Here is an 18,816-nt window from a genome sequence, read left to right as displayed (position 1 = left end):
TGCTCGATGTTTGTAGGATGCTCCGTAAGTACATCAAGCGCACGGCTGCGTTCTGAATCACTATTCGTATCTTTTCAACCTGCATCCCAAGGCCACAAAGTTTCCTCTCCTACCATCGGGCGTTGGCTGCGGGCATGCATTACCTTCGCCCACCATCTCCAGTCTAAACTGGTGCCACGACATATCACTGCACATTCTACGAGAAGCGCCACCATCACAGCGGCCTGGGTGACCCAGGCACTGATAAAGGAGATTTGCAGGGTGGCAACTTGGACTTCCTTGTGTCTTTGGAACTACACATTGAACAAATTTGCTTCTGCGGAGGGGGCATTTGGGAGATGAGTCCTTCAGGGTATTCATACCAGTGGAGAGATCCTGGACTCGACAGTTTCCCGCCCTAGTGACATTTAGCTTGGGTATGTCCCAGGCTTGGACTCTCCAAGCAGCGCCCAGAAAACGACCCTTCAGGTAAGCCAATTCTCATTTCCTTCTTCCCAGTCTCCATGCATCCTATTTCCGTCCTGTCCTGCGAACAAAGCATATAGATGGGCCCAGGATCTGGGTCTGCCTGGAAAATGGAGCACAAAGAAGCTTCTGGCTCCTATGTGAAAGAAGAAATTATTGACACCTGCCTTATTTCATGTATTATATGTACCATTTTTTGCCCACCATCCAAATAGGTGGCGAAATAGTGCAAATTCCACCTTAGAATAATGTCTTTTTTTGTTCTCTTTAACTACCAGCAAAATAGCTCACCTGGTATTTTTTTGTGGTTGAAGTTGCTTATAACTCATTTCATGCCTTCATTCTGATGTTGTTTTTCAAACTACATTAACAATTATCATCCTCAAATGCTTCCCAGCCCTCATCCATTCAAGAGACCTCTCATTTTCCTTAGGACCTACATAACTGTCTAAAAAAGCTGAATGCGTCTAGCCATATGGAAAGTGCATCCAGTTTTTCACCATAAGTGTCTGATCCTGGAAGGTCTGCTGGGCTTCTTATTTGCCAGGCTCACCCGAATCTGGCATGGTGCATCTATTTTTTTTAACAGGAGGATAGACTAGAATATTTGATTTACTGAACTTTCTTTTTAAAAACCAAAATGCATATGAGAACCAGCAGAGGTATGTACCTGCATACCTCACATCTTTTTCAACTGTTAATTTGCAATACTCTTACTAGCATAAATAAGCTACCCAATTGGCTGAGTGTTAAAGTTTACTCCTAGGAGCAGTTTTGACTCACTGAAAGAGGAGACTTGTTTGAGGGGAAACAATTGTGTGAGAGCAGAAACTGGTTTATTCAGCTTACTTTCTTTAGATACTGTACTGGTTTTAATTCTATGCTGGCCAGAGTATATTTTGAGCTGGAACAGCTTTAGAAATTGGAATTGTAAAAATAAATACATAAATTTATATTTTAATAAATATTAAATTAAAAGCACAACTGAAAACAGTGTCAGTGAGGAAAAAATCAGAAGATAGCAGAAGAAACATGTGCAGCTGCACATAACTCTGAAAATCTGAACATTACATAACAGGAGGGGGAAAAGGGATAGGCATCACGAAAGAATATATAGCTAACCCAGAAGGATAGAGATGGTGTCAAAAAGTTGAGGATGAACAACTATAAAATTTTTCAGATGTGTTCAGAATTTAAAAAGAAACAGATCATCTGCTGAATAAAAATATGTAACTAAAAGAGATGCAGCTCTTATTTTTGTTTAGTATTCTCTGAAAATAGCATATATTCCAAAATGTGGCTGAGAAGACTAGGATTAAAAGACAAAATCAATCAATTAATTAAAATATTTATGTAGCCATCCATCTTATATCAGACACTGGGCAGTTCCCGTCCAACAACTAAAACAACATAAATGATAAGAGCCAAGATGACGCAGTGGTTAGAGTGCAGTACTGCAGGCTACTACAGCTGACTGCTAGCTGCAGTTCAGCAGTTCAAACCTCAACAGCTCAAGGTTGACTCAGCCTTCCATCCTTCCAAGGTGGGTAAAATGAGGACCCAGATTGTTGGGGGCAATATGCTGACTCTGTAAACCGCTTAGAGAGGGCTGTAAAGCACTATGAAACAGTATATAAATCTAAGTGCTATTGCTATAAAACATTATACATCTATTAACACTCACACACTTTAAACTAAGCTTTCACCTGCAGTCCCATCTTCAAATCTACTAAACTGTAGCACCTTATCCCAATGTTGTGGTGGTTTTTTTTTTTTTTTGGGGGGGGGGGACCAGGTCTTAAGTGGTTTTCAGAAAGCTAGGAGAGTAGGTGCTTGCCAAACTTCAGGGGAAGGATGTTCCTTAGGCCAGGGTCTGCCACATAAAAGACACGCTTCTTAGATCTCACAAGGTAGTAATGTTTCAGCAAAGGGACCAGAAGCACACCTCTGATCTGGCCCTGTACCATGTAGGGCTTTAAAGGTAATAACCAGCCCAGAAGGAAACTGGGGGCCAGGACAGTTGTACAACAGAGATATTATATGGATAAACCTAGGTGCACCCATCACTGCCATGTGTTGCTGCATTATGGACTAGTTGTAGCTTCCAGGTGGTCTTCAAGGACATCCGGATCTAGAGCACATTGCAATAATCCAAACAAAGTGACCAAGGCATGAGTGACTGTGAACAAAGCCTTCCAATCTAGGAAAGAGTGCAAAGAGATGCACCAGACAAATCTGTGTAAAGCCCCTCTCCCAGTCACAACTGCCATTTGAGTGGTATACATTTAGGAAGACCTCCAGATTGCACCCACTCAGTCTGAGGGAGTCCCACCCAATCCAGAATCATGAAATATTATCTGGGCTTGGAGGACCTAGAGCCCTCTCTGCAAGCACACCAGTTGTTGCCCCAGCCCAGCTCCACCGTGCATGTGCACAAGCCTCCCACTGGCCACTGGTCTTCGGGTCTCTGCCCTGCATGCACGGGGGGTGCTCGCATTGCATTTTGGAGCCTCATGTGGCACCCCCAAGCCCCGTTTTGGCTTCCTGGTTGATGCAGGAGGCCTTCCAGGCCCAAAACGGAACGGGGGGTGCCACGCAAGGTCCCCAATTTGAGCCTGGAAAGCCTCCTGCACCAACCTGGAAGCAAAAAATGGATGGGAGGGTGGGCTGCATGCGTGGGTGTATGGGTGAACGCACATTGCATTATGGGTCCTTTCGGCATTCTGCTTGAGCAAAGGGTTGGACTAGAAGACTACAATGTCCCTTCCAGCTCCATTCTGATTGACCTAAATGTGGAGTTTAAAATTAGTGGGTGTCATCAGCTCATGATGATTCCGCACCCCGTCCAGATTGAAGCCTAAAATGGGACAACAACAGTTTTTTTTCTGTGTTATAAAATAATAGAAAGGATTTATAAAATAAGAACAATCTTGCATCAGAATCTGGAAATTTCTAAAGCGGGTCTTAATCCAATTGTTTTCAGAATACTAATCAGTATGGCAATTTTTAGACGTTAGAATGGATTTGTCAAGAACAAATCTTGTTACAGGAGCAATATCTCATATCTTTTTGATCAAATAAATTTCTTAGATTACAGGATCAAATAAGTGGCTTAGTAATTGTGGGAATGCTATAGATGAAAAGCATCTTGGTTACAGCAACAGAAAGAACTCCAGCAAACTAGGTAAATGTGGGCTAGAACACATAACAATTAGATGTATATATAAAATGACAACAAAAAGTGTAATTAAAGAGCATTTATAAATGCTAATTCATCTAACTGGAAAAAAAGTATTAAGTGAACAGAGTCCAAGACTATGTTCTTTAGCATCTTTATTAATCACATGGATAATGAGATGAATTGAATGTACATCACACTTGCAAATGCTAAAATTTGGATGAAATAGCAAATATATGAAAAACAAAATAAGATGCAAATGAACTTCATAAGTTAGAGAAGCGAGCTAAATGAAACTTATCATTATCCTGATATTTGTATAAAAATTTATCATTGTTTCATTTTTTTCTTATTGGGGTAAAATGATGGAAAATTGGAATGTATACAGTATGTAACTGTATTATAACTTTATTATTTTTTGTTTAATTCAATGTCTACTTTAAATGCTCTCATTTAGATATGCATTTCCTAAACTGAGGCAGTGGTTAATGCTACACATTTGATTAAGTGAATTCTTCTTGTAAACTTACCTAATTAGGTGAAGCCCAATCCACAATATCTGCTGTCACTAGGCTCTGTCTTGTTTCAGTAGGGCGGCTTATCTTCACACGTCATTATCTCTTGTATTCATTTACTCCACATCCAGAAGATGCCCATTTAAGTAGATTTTCACTGCAGCCTGTGCACAGGAGCTATTTTAGATTCTAGTTTTCACTGTATATTTTATTTTTTATTTTTAAAAAGCCACCTTTTTCCTCTGTGATTTACACATGAACCTTTTAAGAATGATTCTCCAAAGCCTCGTAAACTTCTCAAAAGACAAAGATTGTCCACATAGCAGGAACAGCATAAATCAGAGAAACAGAAAAGTAAACAAAATAATGAAAAAAAAGGTGAGAATGAAAACAGCTTTTTTTCATTGTTGTGATGCTCTCACAATGATTCTTATATTTGTGGGGTGGTTTGCAATTATTATGTACTACAGACACAGTAATGTTTTTATGTTTAGAAATTTACTGTTTGTACATGAGTTTGTTTTCACTTGCATATTTACATTTTGTGCTTGATTTTTTTTTACTTAATATTTTTAGAATATTGTTACAATCGCATTGTCTTGTAGATACTAGCTTACAAATTAAAAATTATGTAACAAATATTGATAAGGGCAGCAGAGATTTTTGAAAAATAGCATTTTTCTACATTCCCCTCATATTTATAATATTCCATAATTAAAAGCATTCTGCTTGTAAGACAGGTTTTTGCTGTTGTTTCTTAGAAAATGGATTTTTGGAGGCTTTAATATCTGTATGTGAATATATAGTAGAACATTCATTTTTCTACTATTTGGGATCCTTTATTTATTGCATATCTGGAGAATTCTCTGGTGGCCTTGACATCTGTATATTATTTTAGTGATTGCCTCCTGGTACTTTACAAAGAATAAAGGTGCAAAACAATTGTTAGTATTTTTTAACTGACAAATATCTGTCAAGTTGAAAAATAATGCACTATTTTGCAATGAGCAAGAGGCTATTGTATAGTCAAGATAGTTTTAGAAGGTTAGTTTAGTCTGACCTTGCAATTGTAATTTACAAAGTCATGCCTTAGGTTATTTTTATTAACAACAGTTAAATGCTGTTGCATTTCCTGAATTTGTAGATGAAACAATAAATTTGAATTGTCTAGTGTACTCATTAAATCTTAAAATGTATGTCTAAAAATTTTGATGCAGTCTCATGACACATTTCAGAGCCACTCTTCATATCATTTATAAACATACACTTAAGAGCATTTTACATGATCATGCTTGTACAATTGTTCTTAATTAATTATTTGTACTTCATATTCTCTGTTGCCTACATTTGTAAGTCTGAGTCTATAAATTGCAACTAGACACTTCTAGTTACCTCTTCCTCTCTTTTAGCAAAACTGCTGCTGTTGCTGCAGGAAAAAAGAGAGTTAAATAGGTTGTATGCTTCAGCAGACTATAATTTTATTGAAATACATTCAGTAGCAGACATAATTGTTCACAAACAGTTCTTGTGATCAAAAAATTACATTGTTTTATCATTTTGGTGGTGCGGTGGTTAGAATGCAGTACTGCAGGCTGCCAGCAGTTCTCACTGGTTCAAGGTTGACTCAGCTTTCTATCCTTCTGAGGAAATGAGAACCCAGATTGTTGGGGGCAATATGCTAACTCTGTAAACTGCTTAGAGAGGACTGTAAAACAATGTGAAGTGGTATATAAATCTAAGTACTATTGCTATTTCCTAGGAAGAAGAAATTATATGAGGTTGCCTAGTATAATAGGTAAATAAATTTGTTTAGGTTCATCTTCTTAAAATATTTTTTTTAATGTTGGATGTGTTATCTTACATTTTGTCAGCTTAATTGTAAGGCACATTTTTTTAATAATAGGTCATTATAAAAGCCCCAGGTCATCTGCAGATGCAATAAGAGCAAAGAAATAAATGCACTTCACTGCTCTTACTTTCACAAGTTAAGTCCTAATAAAGGCTCTTACATGCTTGGTTGACTTCATCCATCCTCTTCTTCCAACAATTCTCTAGGTGTTTCTTGTATTGTTTCATTTTCTGGAGCTCTGCCATAAACTGGGGGCCCTATGGGATCCATGATCACAGAGTCCATATAGGTGTGATCCTATCCCAAGGCCCTTGTGTGCTCATTCCAGCCTGCAAGCAAGGCTGAAGCCAAATCATGCACCAGAATCTTAGGAATAACCCCAAGTTCCCTTTGAAACCAATGTTCTTTTATTAGTGGTTATAATGTTACTGGATGAGAGCTAGGGAGTAGATTTATTCCATTCATTCTTTAGATCCAACCACATTTATCTAAGGTCTCATTTATTGCAATTTAACAATATAAGCTATAATAAAAACTATATTAAGGCTTCTTGATTCAATGGGATGCACTGCTTAAATTGGTACTTGATTGAAAATCAGATGTATTGTTTTTGCTGACTTATATTCTGATTACCAGTCTGTGAGCATAACATTTTTTTATTTATTTCCAGTCTACTGTAATCAAATATAACATATCACCAGAACATGATTATTTTAGATGGGAGTAATTTCTTTTATTAACTCTGTTGATCTTTAGGCGTATCTTTATTCTGTTTCATTTTTCAGTGAATATTTGCCGAATTTTATAAAGGATCCTTGTTCTGTGGTTTAAAAACAGGACAGTGCACCAAATTATACAGATCAGATTGCATGATTGAAAAACTTTTGATCTACATTGTACAGCGGTTTCCTGTTTTTCAGATGATATTGACAGTGTTCCTGAGCAATAATGAACAAATTTTGACTGAAGTGCCAATTACTCCTGAAACAACCTGTCGAGATGTGGTGGAATTTTGCAAAGAACCTGGTGAAGGTAGCTGCCATCTTTCTGAAGTATGGCGTGGAAATGGTAAGCAATACTTTGGTATTCCATGTTTATCTATGCTGCATTATGTCAAGCATTATCATTTATCAACTGGTTTTCGACAACAGTTTAAAAGAAACATTACTATGTGACTGCACATTATCCACAGTTTAGGCTGAAACTATATATTTTTTCCAGAGAAGGGGGGATTCTTGAAAAATTCCAATGAAAAATCAGCAGATTAATACAATTGATAGTGTTTCATTTACAATTATATCTTTTTAATAATGAATTACAGCATAAATAAATCAAAAACCTATTCATATATGTGTTATATTTACTACCGTATTTTTTGGAGTATAAGACGTACCTTTTTGCCTCAAAAGACTCTGAAAATCTGGGTGCGTCTTATACACTGAATACAGCATTTTTTTGCCTCCCAAAACCCGACCCTCTTCACCAAAATGGCTGTGCATTGCCTTTAGGAGGCTTTCAGAGTGCTCCTGGGGGCTGGAGAGGGTAGAAATGAGCGAAAAACAGGCCGGTTTTTGCTTAATTTTGCCTCCAGCCCCAGGAGCAGTCTACAAGCCTCCTAAAAGCTACACATATCCTTTTTTCACAAATATGGGCTGTTGTTTGCTCATTTTTGGCCTCCCCCACTCCCCAGGAACACTCTACAAGCCTCCTAAAGGCTATTCATGCCCTTTTGGGGGGGGGGGAATGGACCCGTTTTTGTGAAAAATGGGCCATTTTTTGGATGTCTGCAGAGTGCAAAAACTTTTTTTTTAATTTGCCTCTTCAAAATCTGGGTTGGTCTTATACTGCTGTGCATCTTATACTCTGAAAAATATGGTAATTAGAATTCACATATTTAAATCCACTTTGAAAATGAGAGCTTCAACTATTGAATAGTTAGCAGTATAAAAAGTCTGAAAAATAAATTAATCTACAGTAAATACCACAGAGCTTAAGAACAGTAAATACTGCAATGCTTAAGAACTAGGGAGAACAGATACCTTTTTAAAAGCCCCCAAAAGGAAACAGGTGGGTGCAATTAACTTTCCCCAGTTATTTCATGTAAATCTTAGATTCTGTAAAAGACAAATGGAACTCTACAGTATTTTACTAATTACATCCTTCTCTTTAAACTTTCACAGTATGCTATTCAGTCTAGCACAATATCATTGCTGTAGATAGCATGCTTTTAGTGTGAACCTGAATAGAGTTAAATGTGCATATTTAGCCTTAATAGAATTCTGATGGGATATTCTGAATGGAAGAGGTTTCTGCCTGTTTATTCTTAGTAAAAGGTAAAAAAAAGATGATATGATTATCTTGATTATCATAAATTAGCAGTGGGTAAATATAGTAAACTGCCATGATCCTTTAAAAAGTGGTAAAGAACAAATAAAAAAATATTTAGGAATTAAGAAACAAAAGGATATTTACGTTTTAGTGACATTCTCTTTGCTGCTTAGTACTATTTCATATTTTTACCAACAACTTGTTTTGTCAGATAGCAAAATAGAGATGTATCCCCTTGGCTTTTGTGTGAGGCTGATAGGTTATGTGGAATATGGTAGCTTGCAAATTGTTTCAGTGTAATTGTTTCTAGAGTGATAGTGACTAAAGCCCTATTTATTATAAGTTTGGTTGCAAAATATGAGATCCATTACTGTAGGGGGTAGTTGTTAACAGTGTTATGAGTAATACCAACACTGAGGTACTAATCCTTCATCATTATTTTCTAACATATTGAGTTGTGAAAGAGTAAAATACTTATGGCATTCAGAAGGTCACTGGATGACTGTGAGCCAGTTATTCCCTTTTACTCCAACCTATCACACATGATGCTTATAATGGGCAAAAAGTGGACGAGAGTGTTGTATACACTACCTTGAGCTCCTGAATGAAAAGGTAGGATATAAATCTAATGAATAAGTAATATTTTAAATATATAAACGTGGTCACGACTCACACGAAACTACAGTCTTGTGCAAACTACAATCCAGTTAAGCACTACTGACATTATTTTTAGAGATTATATAATTTCAATTTGTGAACTTTTTTAAAAAGATTGCTCTGTAATTGGGAGGAAGAAAGATTTAGGTTATCTATTGGAACCCTAGAATATTGTAATTTTGATGGGGAAATGACAGGAAATTAAAACATATATCTTATTTTATATACTTGTTTACCCTTATTTTAAGTAAACTGCCAGTGAAGTGCTCTAATGAGTGATTTTTGATTCTGTATTCAGAACGACACATACCCTTTGATCATATGATGTATGACCATCTACAAAAATGGGGACCTCGTAGAGAAGAAGTGAAATTTTTTCTCAGACATGAAGAATCCCCAACAGAAAGCAACGAACAGGGTACTCTTTTATTCTATAATCTTTGTTGCTGTATCATGGATATAATTTTTATGTGCCCCAACTTTTTTCAGTTTAAATTAAATCTGCCAGCATAGTGATAAAGTAGTGTTGGTGATTTTTAACTACTGTAACTCTAGGTAAATGTTATTTACAAGTATTTCTATAGATAATGATTCTTAAAGGTATGCTTCCTATCCTTTTGTATGAGAAAAGGGCAAACATTCGTATATATAGTGATGCGAGATACTGATGAAAAATTACAATAAACATTTGTTTCTAGTTATTGCAGCTGAAGGTGGTGAAACCAGTTTTTGAACCTAAGGGGAAATTGATTTATTAATTATACGTGTTGTACCTATTCAGTTGTCTGACGTAAACAGCAATTGGATCATTTTCAATCTAAGGTTACTTAAATTCTTAGATTATGTTTTCACATTGTATGATGGATGATTTAGTTTATGAAATATGTGAAACAAATATCAAATATTAGTGTTATTTCACTACTCATTCAATTTATATATTACTAGGACCCACATTAAACTTATAATAATATTCAATGGCAAAGATAAGAGAATTCACAATACTACAATGCATTTTCCTATAATTGTAAAATTAATTTTAATTCTTATAAATTAATTCCTAGTTTTTAAATGTGGAAAACTTGGAGTGAATGCTTTAAATGAAAATCATCTTGTATTAACTACTGTGAAACAATATCAGGATTTACTAATGCTTGAAAATAATAGTTAAAATATTTAGGTTTGCTCTGACATTTTCCTTTTCAAACAAATCTTGTGGGTTTGTAAAAAATCTCTCACTCTTTTTGAGACTGGACATTGTACATTGATGCATTCTATATTTAGAATCTTATTTTGCCACCTGATACCTTTTGCTCACAGTATAATTATAGGTCTAAAACACTACATATAATCCTGATTTAAACTTGTTTAGTCTACCTCCTAAGGATGCTTACTGTATCTAAAAGCTTTTTCATTTTGTTTTCAGTTGCTAGCTTGTGGATTTTCAGTACTTTTAGGCCCTAGATGAGCTAATTTCTGTCTCAGTGACATGTTTTACTTAAGAGCAGCTAGGATTTTCTGTTTCTTTCTTATTTATAAAAAGGAAGTGAGAAGCAGAACTTTTTAAATATATAGATAAAAGCCTTTATTTTGCTTTAGGGGATAAGGGCAAATTTAGACATCAAAGGTAAGTAGGAATGAGTGGGTTCTTCTGGAAATTATACACTACACACACTACCTTTAAAAATCCAATACTAAGACTGAAGATTTCAGAATAACTGAAGAAATAAGTTTTAAGACTTTAAGTGTGCTTTTATAAAAAAAATAATTAATAATAAGACATTACTTGAAAGGAAAAAGAACAAAAAGAATAGCTAATAAGATCAAAGGTCAAATAGTTATGAAGCTAGGGTCCATTTCAAAATATTTAACTTACTTGAATACTGAAACTGTTCAGTCAACTGTTCAAACTGTTCAGCAAACACAAAATCCTCTAGGGCTGCCCCCTTTGACATATAATAGTAGTATATTTCCAGTATATTTCCATCAGTCTGAGGATTTAAATCAAGCATTACAAAATGAGCAGTACTATTAAGCAAACTCAAAAATTAGTAAGTGCTTTTCAAGCTTGATTTAATATATTAAGGAAGAGCTCTTAATTTGAAAGAGATGTGGTGTACTCTGTATAAAGGTAGAGCTTGTATATCAATTTAGAATGGAAATCCTTCTCTGCACCCAACATATTTGGATATCATACCAGAAATAAAGAAAAATAAGAACCAGTCTTGTATCTGTTACTACTAGAATTAAAAGTCATCTATAATTTCCCCCCTGAAGCTTATTATTAATTTATTGTCATTGTTCTGCTCCCTAAATTTCGAGGGGTCCTTGATGCCCTCTGAGATTGAGATTCTGGCTCAGGTTCTTGCAGATGTTTCATTACCCAAACTAAGTATCATCATTAGAGTTAGTTACCTAGTCAGGACACAGATGATGTTACCTAGTTTGGATAATGAACCATCTTCAAGGAAACAACTAAGCTCAGAGAACAACAAGGACTCCTCATTTCAACCCTAAACTACAAATATTTTCCTTTATTAGTCTCTTAGATTTTAATCCATGAGTATTTACTTACCTGTGATGAGCAGCCAATAAGTTTAATAAATAGATAAATAAAAATTGTTTCCTTTTAATTTGTGCTGTGTTTCATCTTCTTTGCAGTTGTGTTTTTAAAGCTTTTATTCTTAACTCATATATAAGTTAACGTATTTCTTATTTCTATTCATTCTTCTTTTCAACACTATCATTAAGTCAACCACTCCCAGTATTATTACAGAACAAGGAGCTGCAACTTTTATCAGATTTGTTGTTCATTTTGTGTTCAATCTACATTCATTCAACACCCATTCATGTTTGACTTTATATTTTCTTGTTTAAGTACCCATTATTCCCACTTCATTCAACTTTTATGTGTTTTCTGACATAGGCAACTTTCAAGTTTGTTTATCATAACCCTTGTGCACAACAAGTTTTTCTTCTTTCTACAATAATTATTCACAACATACTATATAACTAAATGATGCACTTCAGTGTCAGAACCATTTCTCATACATTTATTCACAAATACATTAAACAAAAAGACATAATAGAGGCCACAAAAGACTCAAAAATAAGCACCACAGCCACCTGTGCCTGGAATCACAACTGTTGCCACACTTGAAACTCAAGAGGCACATTTCAGAGAGGGCACCTCCCCCGCCCCCAATTGCCCATCCAGGTATTGATGATTCAAACCAGGTTGGTTCTCTCATCCACAATGAGCTTTTTGCAGGTCAACCTAGCATTATATAGCAACAGCTGGAGACCTGAACCACCAAAGCTTTGGAAACCAGGACTTGGGGTTGAGCACGGGGGGGGGGGGGGGGGGGTCAGAACACAGGTTACTGGTATTAAACAATGGGGCTGCCTTCTCCAAGAGAGCCCTGTCCCTTGCTATATCGCCCCATGCCATAATGATTGCAATGCTCTCCCCTACCATCTCCCCTCTCTTCCTGTTTTGCTTCCTTTCCCAATCCCAGTTCCCATCCTTAAGGCACTGGAAGCCATCCACATCCAATCTAAACAATCAAGATAGACAGATTCTGGCTCAGGTTCTGGCAGTCACTGCATTTAAGAGCAACAAAGATGATTAAGGGGACTGGAGGCTAAAACATATGAGGAACGGTTGCAGGAACTGGGTATGTCTAGTTTAATGAAAAGAAGGACTAGGGGAGACATAGCAGTGTTCCAATATCTCAGGGGTTGCCACAAAGAAGAGGGAGTCAAACTATTCTGCAAAGCACCTGAGGGCAGAACAAGAAACAATGGATGGAAACTAATCAAGGAGAGAAGCAACTTAGAACTGAGGAGAAATTTCCTGATAGTTAGATCAATTAATCAGTGAAACAGCTTGCCTCCAGAAGTTGTGAATGCCCCAACACTGGAAGTCTTTAAAAAGATGTTGGATAGCCATTTGTCTGAAATGGTATAAGGTTTCCTGCCGAGGCAGGGGGTTGGACTAGAAGACCTCCAAGGTCCCTTCCAACTCTGCTTGTATTGTACCTGACCAGGCCCTCCATCCAATCATCTTACCTATGCCTTCCTTCTCACAACTCTTGTATCCTAAACCAAACTTTCCTCTTTTACTCCCCTACATTCTGTCCCCTAGTCCGACCTAAGCAGCAGAGAAGCCACCCCCCAAAAAAGAACTGGAAGGAAGCAGACCCAGCCTTTTCCTGTCTGCCATATGAGGGTAGCGAGACAAATAGGCATACAGGTGGTCTTCAACAAGCCCCAACTCCAGCTGTCAAAACTTTTAAAGCCACTGGTCCATAAAAATGTTCTTAATTTGTACGCCAGCAACTTCAGTCCCAGGTACTCCTGGACAGGCAAGGGAATCGACTGAAATTGCTTTATATATGGCCTCTTGAGCAGCAGTTCCCAACACTGGAAGTCTTTAAGAAGATGTTGATAGCCATTTGTCTGAAATGGTATAACTGTCCTCCCACAGCTCCACTGCCTTCTTCCTTCTCTTGCTCCTGCTGCCATGAAACATTTGGCCACATGAACTCTCTACTCCAGAGGGTTCATGGAGTTCTACTCCAGGAAACTGGTTCCTGGTATCCCTCCAGTTCCATGAAGAGAGGTTTTTCTGTGGACTGAAGGGCTTTGCATGCTGCCTGCATCCTGAGGATGGGGCTTTGCTTGTTTGTGCAGCCCAGTTTCTGGCATGCCGCAGACCAGGGATTGGAGACCCCCCCACTCTACTCCACTGGGTTCTCCACTGAACAGACTCCCTAGCCATGATCACATCCTTATACTGTGCCAGTTGAGCCTGTGTTTATATTCACTGGGGCAGAAGACCCAAGATGGACTCTAAGGTGCTAGTTATTTCTGCTCATTCTGCTGTGTTGCTGCATCCTCTGGCGTCAGTTCCACAGTTAGAGCACAGGCAGCTGATCCACCACTGAGGTTCTCTTCATGCTCACCAAGGAACTTCCATAGTGGAGGTGTCACCCACCCCCCTGACCCAGTCTCACTTGGTTGCCACCCAGGAAAATATCAAGAGGGCTCCACTGGTTTTCCAACCTCTGATCCATTGCCACCGTGCCAACTCCCATTTCTTAATTTAAAAAATTATCAGAATTTGCATTTAAACAAAATTAAAGTATGGCTATTTAACAGCTTTCTGTGCGCCTTTGGCGTTTAGTCATGCCAGCCACATGACCATGGAGACGTCTTCAGACAGCGCTGGCTCTTTGACTTTGAAATGGAGATGAGCACCGCCCCCTAGAGTCAGGAACAACTAGCACATATATGTGAGGGGAACCCTTACCTTTACTATTTAGATCAGCAGCTTGTTTTTATAATCTTAGCCATACTGTTACTCTTCATGGAGAAATAGCAATTGTGGCAAGCAAGTTGATACATGGAAAAGATTGGGCAGTGATACTCCACAGTGGCTGGTAGAAGTTCAAGCTTAATAAAGTTTTGACATTCTCTTCTGTGAATAAAATGGTATGATGGGGGTTGGTGTTGTTTACAAATAGGTAGGCAGATAGTCCTCCACTTATGATCACAATTAAGCCCAAAATCTATGTTGCTAATCAAGGCAGTTGCCCCATTTTATGATTTTTTTTTTGCCACAGTTGTTAAGTGGATCACTGAAATTGTTAAGTAAATAACACAATTGTTAAGTGAATCTGACTTTGCTTGTGAGAAGGTCACATAAGGATCATATGACCATTTGATTTGATTTTGATTTTATTGACATTTGTAGGCCGCCCTTTTCCCTGAGGGGACTCAGGGCGGCTCACATAAAATCAGGGAAGGGGAAATGCAGACAATAACAAAGACACATATAATAAAAACAGTAACCAACATGCATTCATCATTCGGGAGGGGCAACTATCTTCATCCCCAGGCCTGACGGGCTAGCCAGTTCTTCAAGGCTGTGCGGAAGGCCTGGACGGTGGTGAGGGTACGAATCTCCACGGGGAGTTCGTTCCAAAGGGTCGGGGCGACTACTGAGAAGGCCCTCCTCCTTGTAGTTGCCAGCCGACACTGGCTGGCCGATGGAATACGGAGGAGGCCCAATCTGTGTGATCTTATTGGTCGCAGGGAGGTGATTGGCAGAAGGCGGTCTCTCAAGTATCCAGATCCACTACCATGTAGGGCTTTATGGGTGATTAACAGCACCTTGAAGCGCATCCGGAAATCGACAGGTAGCCAGCGCAGCTCGCGGAGGATAGGTGTAATGTGGGTGAACCGCGGTGCACCCACAATCACTCGCGCGGCTGCGTTCTGTACCAGCTGAAGACGCCGGATGCTCTTCAAGGGCAGCCCCATGTAGAGCACATTGCAGTATTCCAGCCTAGAGGTCACGAGGGCCCGAGTGACTGTTGTGAGTGCCTCCCGATTCAGGTAGGGTCGCAACTGGCGCACCAGGCGAACCTGGGCGAATGCCCCCCTAGCCACAGCCGTCAAATGGTGGTCGAACGATAGCTGTGGATCTAGGAGGACTCCCAAGTTGCGGACCCTCTCTGAGGGACCATGACACTGCAATCGTTATAAATATATGCCAGTTGCCAAGCATACCAAATTTTAATCACGTGAGCATGGGGATGCTGCAACAGTTACAAGTGTGAAAAACATTCAAAAGTCACTTATCCCAGTGCTATTGTAACTTAGAACAATCACTAAATGAATTGTTGTTAAATCAAGGATTACCTGTAGCTGAAATTAGCAGCAGCAGTAGCAGATAGTTTTTGTGGAAAGGGTATAGTGAGCAAATATTTTACCTTTTTATCACCTTAGCTATATAACAGTGGAAAACAACGTAATTAGAACTGAGGTAATGTCAATTTCTGTGGCATTTTAGTTGTTATTGAACTGAGGTTCTACTCAGATATAGAAAAGCAAACCTCTGTACAACTAAAATTTTGCTGTTCAAATTAACACACAAGGTTGCCTTTTATATTTAACTTGTCTAAACATTTGCTAATGCTAAAATAAGTATTAAACAGAGAACCTAAATGTTATAATTGTGTTTTTCCCAGGACGTCAGACTCAAAATCATAGAAATGGAATCTCTATACCTGTGGAGAAACGTACAGAAAATGGGGTATGTGACAAATTGCCTATTAACAGTATATGTATTTTCAAGTTGATTTGTATTTTTAAACCTGGAATTTTGGCATCCTCAAGCGATTTTTCATAGCTAAGACAGAAATAAACAAAGTAACATAAAATAACAACCAACATTTTGCAAGGGTGCAATATCTTGTGTGATTTTGGTAATTTTACTTCTGCAATCTTCTGTAGTTTAATGTGAGAATACCAGAATCTCACATGTCTTCATTGGAATTTAAAAACAACAACAACAACATTAGGATTAATTAGTCTATCTCGGCAAGTTGTGCCTATTTTGGCATTCTCAGATAATATATTTCAAAATTTCTAAAACACATTTTAAAGTAAAATATTTTACATAGCTTTCCCCAAGGCAAACAATTTTACATTTTACAAATTTGGCAAGGATTTCTTTTATAAAATTTATGACAGTTGACGGCATACCTTTTCCCCCCCTCCTGAATTTAACATTTTAAAAAACAGTTTGATATGGAATATTTTTAAGAATTTAACCCTCTGATATTTCTATTATACACAAAAAAAGTTTTAAAAATATGTTATATATTCCAAAACTGTGTTATTTTGCAACAATTTACCGATAGTAGTAATGTAGCCTTAGAAAAAAAATTAAACTGTGTTTTTTAAATATTCAGTGTCAGTGTTTACAATTTCACAAAGCTTCAATGCAGCTGTTATGATTGTGTGGTATCTTCTTGTATTGAATACTATCTTGGAAATAAATACCACATATCTGCCATTGTTGTTAGTACATAGAATGAAATACTTGCAGTATTCTTATATATTATATAAAAGAGCTTTATATAATCATATTAGCATCCCATTTCCCACAATAGACAGCTTTTAAGCAAATGCATGAACTCAGTATTTGCTAAAACCTGTTTGGGTTGTTTCTATTCTTACTCTTTAAAAAGCATTTTTTTTTAGAAAATTTAAGATAGCTATTTTATTTCAGTGATAAATGTTTACTTCAGCTATCTAACGCCAGTGGACTCTGGATAGCATAGAACCGTGATGGCGAACCTATAGCACGTGGAGCCATTTGTTAGGGCACACAAGGGGTTGCCCTGTCAACTCCAGTGCACATGTGCTGGCCAGCTGACTTCAGCCTTCATTTTTGGCCATTTTTCACCCTCCATTTTTGGCCATTTTTCACCCTCCAGAGGCTTCAGGGAAGACTTCTGAAGTCTCCCCGGGGGGGGGGGGGGAGACCATTTTTGCCCTCCCCAGGCTCCTAGAAAGCCTCTGGAGCCTGGGAAGGGTTAAAAACCAATCCATCATATGCCAAAACCGGGAGGGAGGGATCCCGTGCATAGAGTTATGGGTGTGGACATACCCATGCATGACCCCCCTGCGCTCCCCCCGCTTTTGGCAATAGCAAAAAGGTTAGCCATCACTGGCATAGAATTTTTTTTTAAAAATCAGTAAAAGCATTTAAAAACTTAAAACCACACAGACGTACAAGCAGTAAAAGTTTCTATTCTGCATTGTTTGTGTTTTGAAATTTAAACCCATAGTCAAGTGTAAAAATGGAACGAGCTTAAACTTGTCCATTGACTATGAAAAGGACAATGCATTGAGTTAATTAGACTTGACAGCTGATGTGATCTTGTCATGATTAGGCTTTTCACTGCTAGCAAAATCCACTAGACTTTTTCATTCATTGATTTGTAATGAATGCCAGGGGCAGTTTTTCATATTGAAGAAGGATTTGGATAAGAGAAGGGGACTTTTGATTTTGATCAAAGAAGATACAAAGCCACCTGAGATTTATTAGATCTACACAAACTGAGGATGAGAGCTTATTTCTTATGAGATTTGGGAGTTATTGACCAACTTAGCTTGTGAATAATATTTTTGTAGCTCATTGGTTTTACTATTAATATTAACAATACACATTTGATTATTGTTTCAGTAATCATAGTTAGCTATGAAAATAAACAGTGAAATAAAAGAAATGGTACTACAAGCATTATTATATTTACATTTGGCAATTGTACAAATTTTTTATGAAACACTGTCAACAGTTTAGCTGAAAAAGAAATAATGTTGTAATGAAAATGTGTGAGGCAAATAAATGCTTTTTGATGCCTGTAGCATTAAATTTAATCACGTGCTGTTTTGAATGTCTGTTTTTTGAGGTTGAGCCACCTTCATAAACATTGCGTTAACCACAAAGTTGGAAAAACAAAAATAAAGTAAAGCCGATGGTATTTCAGAATCTTTTAATGAGCCTTAATCATAGCAGGTTAGAGCGTATCACACTGGCATGGCTTTGTTTCCTCTTTAAACATCCAGAAAAATCCAGTTTCGCAAGTCACAATTAAAAGGAATAGTATTTATTTATAGTGCTTAATGAGGAATTTCTATTATTCATAATTGTTTTTGAGTGATGAATTATAGTAAACACAACATTCATATTTTGGCTTGCATTTCTTTCCAGTTTCATTAAAAGGAGGATGGAAAACATTTCATCACTGATCAGTCTTCAGTTTGTAGTATCTTTTGTACATTTCACAGTGAACTGGTGTGCAGTCAAGAGATTATCTTTTTTTCTGTTTGCTTTAAAATTAGATTACATTTATAACAACTTTGGAACTGATTATCAGTTATTAAAGAGAAAAGGCATTACATGTTTTGAAATATTTATCACAAAACTAATTCATGCTCTTCTTTTAAAATGCATCATTAAGAAGTTC

At 37.4% G+C, this 18,816-nt stretch overlaps 1 protein-coding gene across 3 annotated transcripts in view; it reads left to right on the top strand.

The window, feature by feature from the left end:
• PPP1R13B (protein phosphatase 1 regulatory subunit 13B) overlaps positions 1–18,816 on the top strand; it is a 58,882-nt gene that overhangs the window by 14,465 nt on the left and 25,601 nt on the right. For all 3 annotated transcript variants that reach the window (XM_032234902.1, XM_032234887.1, XM_032234894.1), the window contains exons 2-4: positions 6,928–7,075; positions 9,291–9,410; positions 16,027–16,091. In XM_032234902.1, the coding sequence (XP_032090793.1) occupies positions 6,928–7,075; positions 9,291–9,410; positions 16,027–16,091 (333 nt within the window). The remainder of the gene's footprint in view (positions 1–6,927; positions 7,076–9,290; positions 9,411–16,026; positions 16,092–18,816) is intronic.

The sequence above is a fragment of the Thamnophis elegans genome, chromosome 1 (genome assembly GCF_009769535.1).
Source record: "Thamnophis elegans isolate rThaEle1 chromosome 1, rThaEle1.pri, whole genome shotgun sequence".
NCBI classification, from domain to species: Eukaryota; Metazoa; Chordata; class Lepidosauria; order Squamata; family Colubridae; genus Thamnophis; species Thamnophis elegans.
Note: the sequence above shows the minus strand (reverse complement) of the source record. Positions and strands in the feature narration are given on the sequence as shown.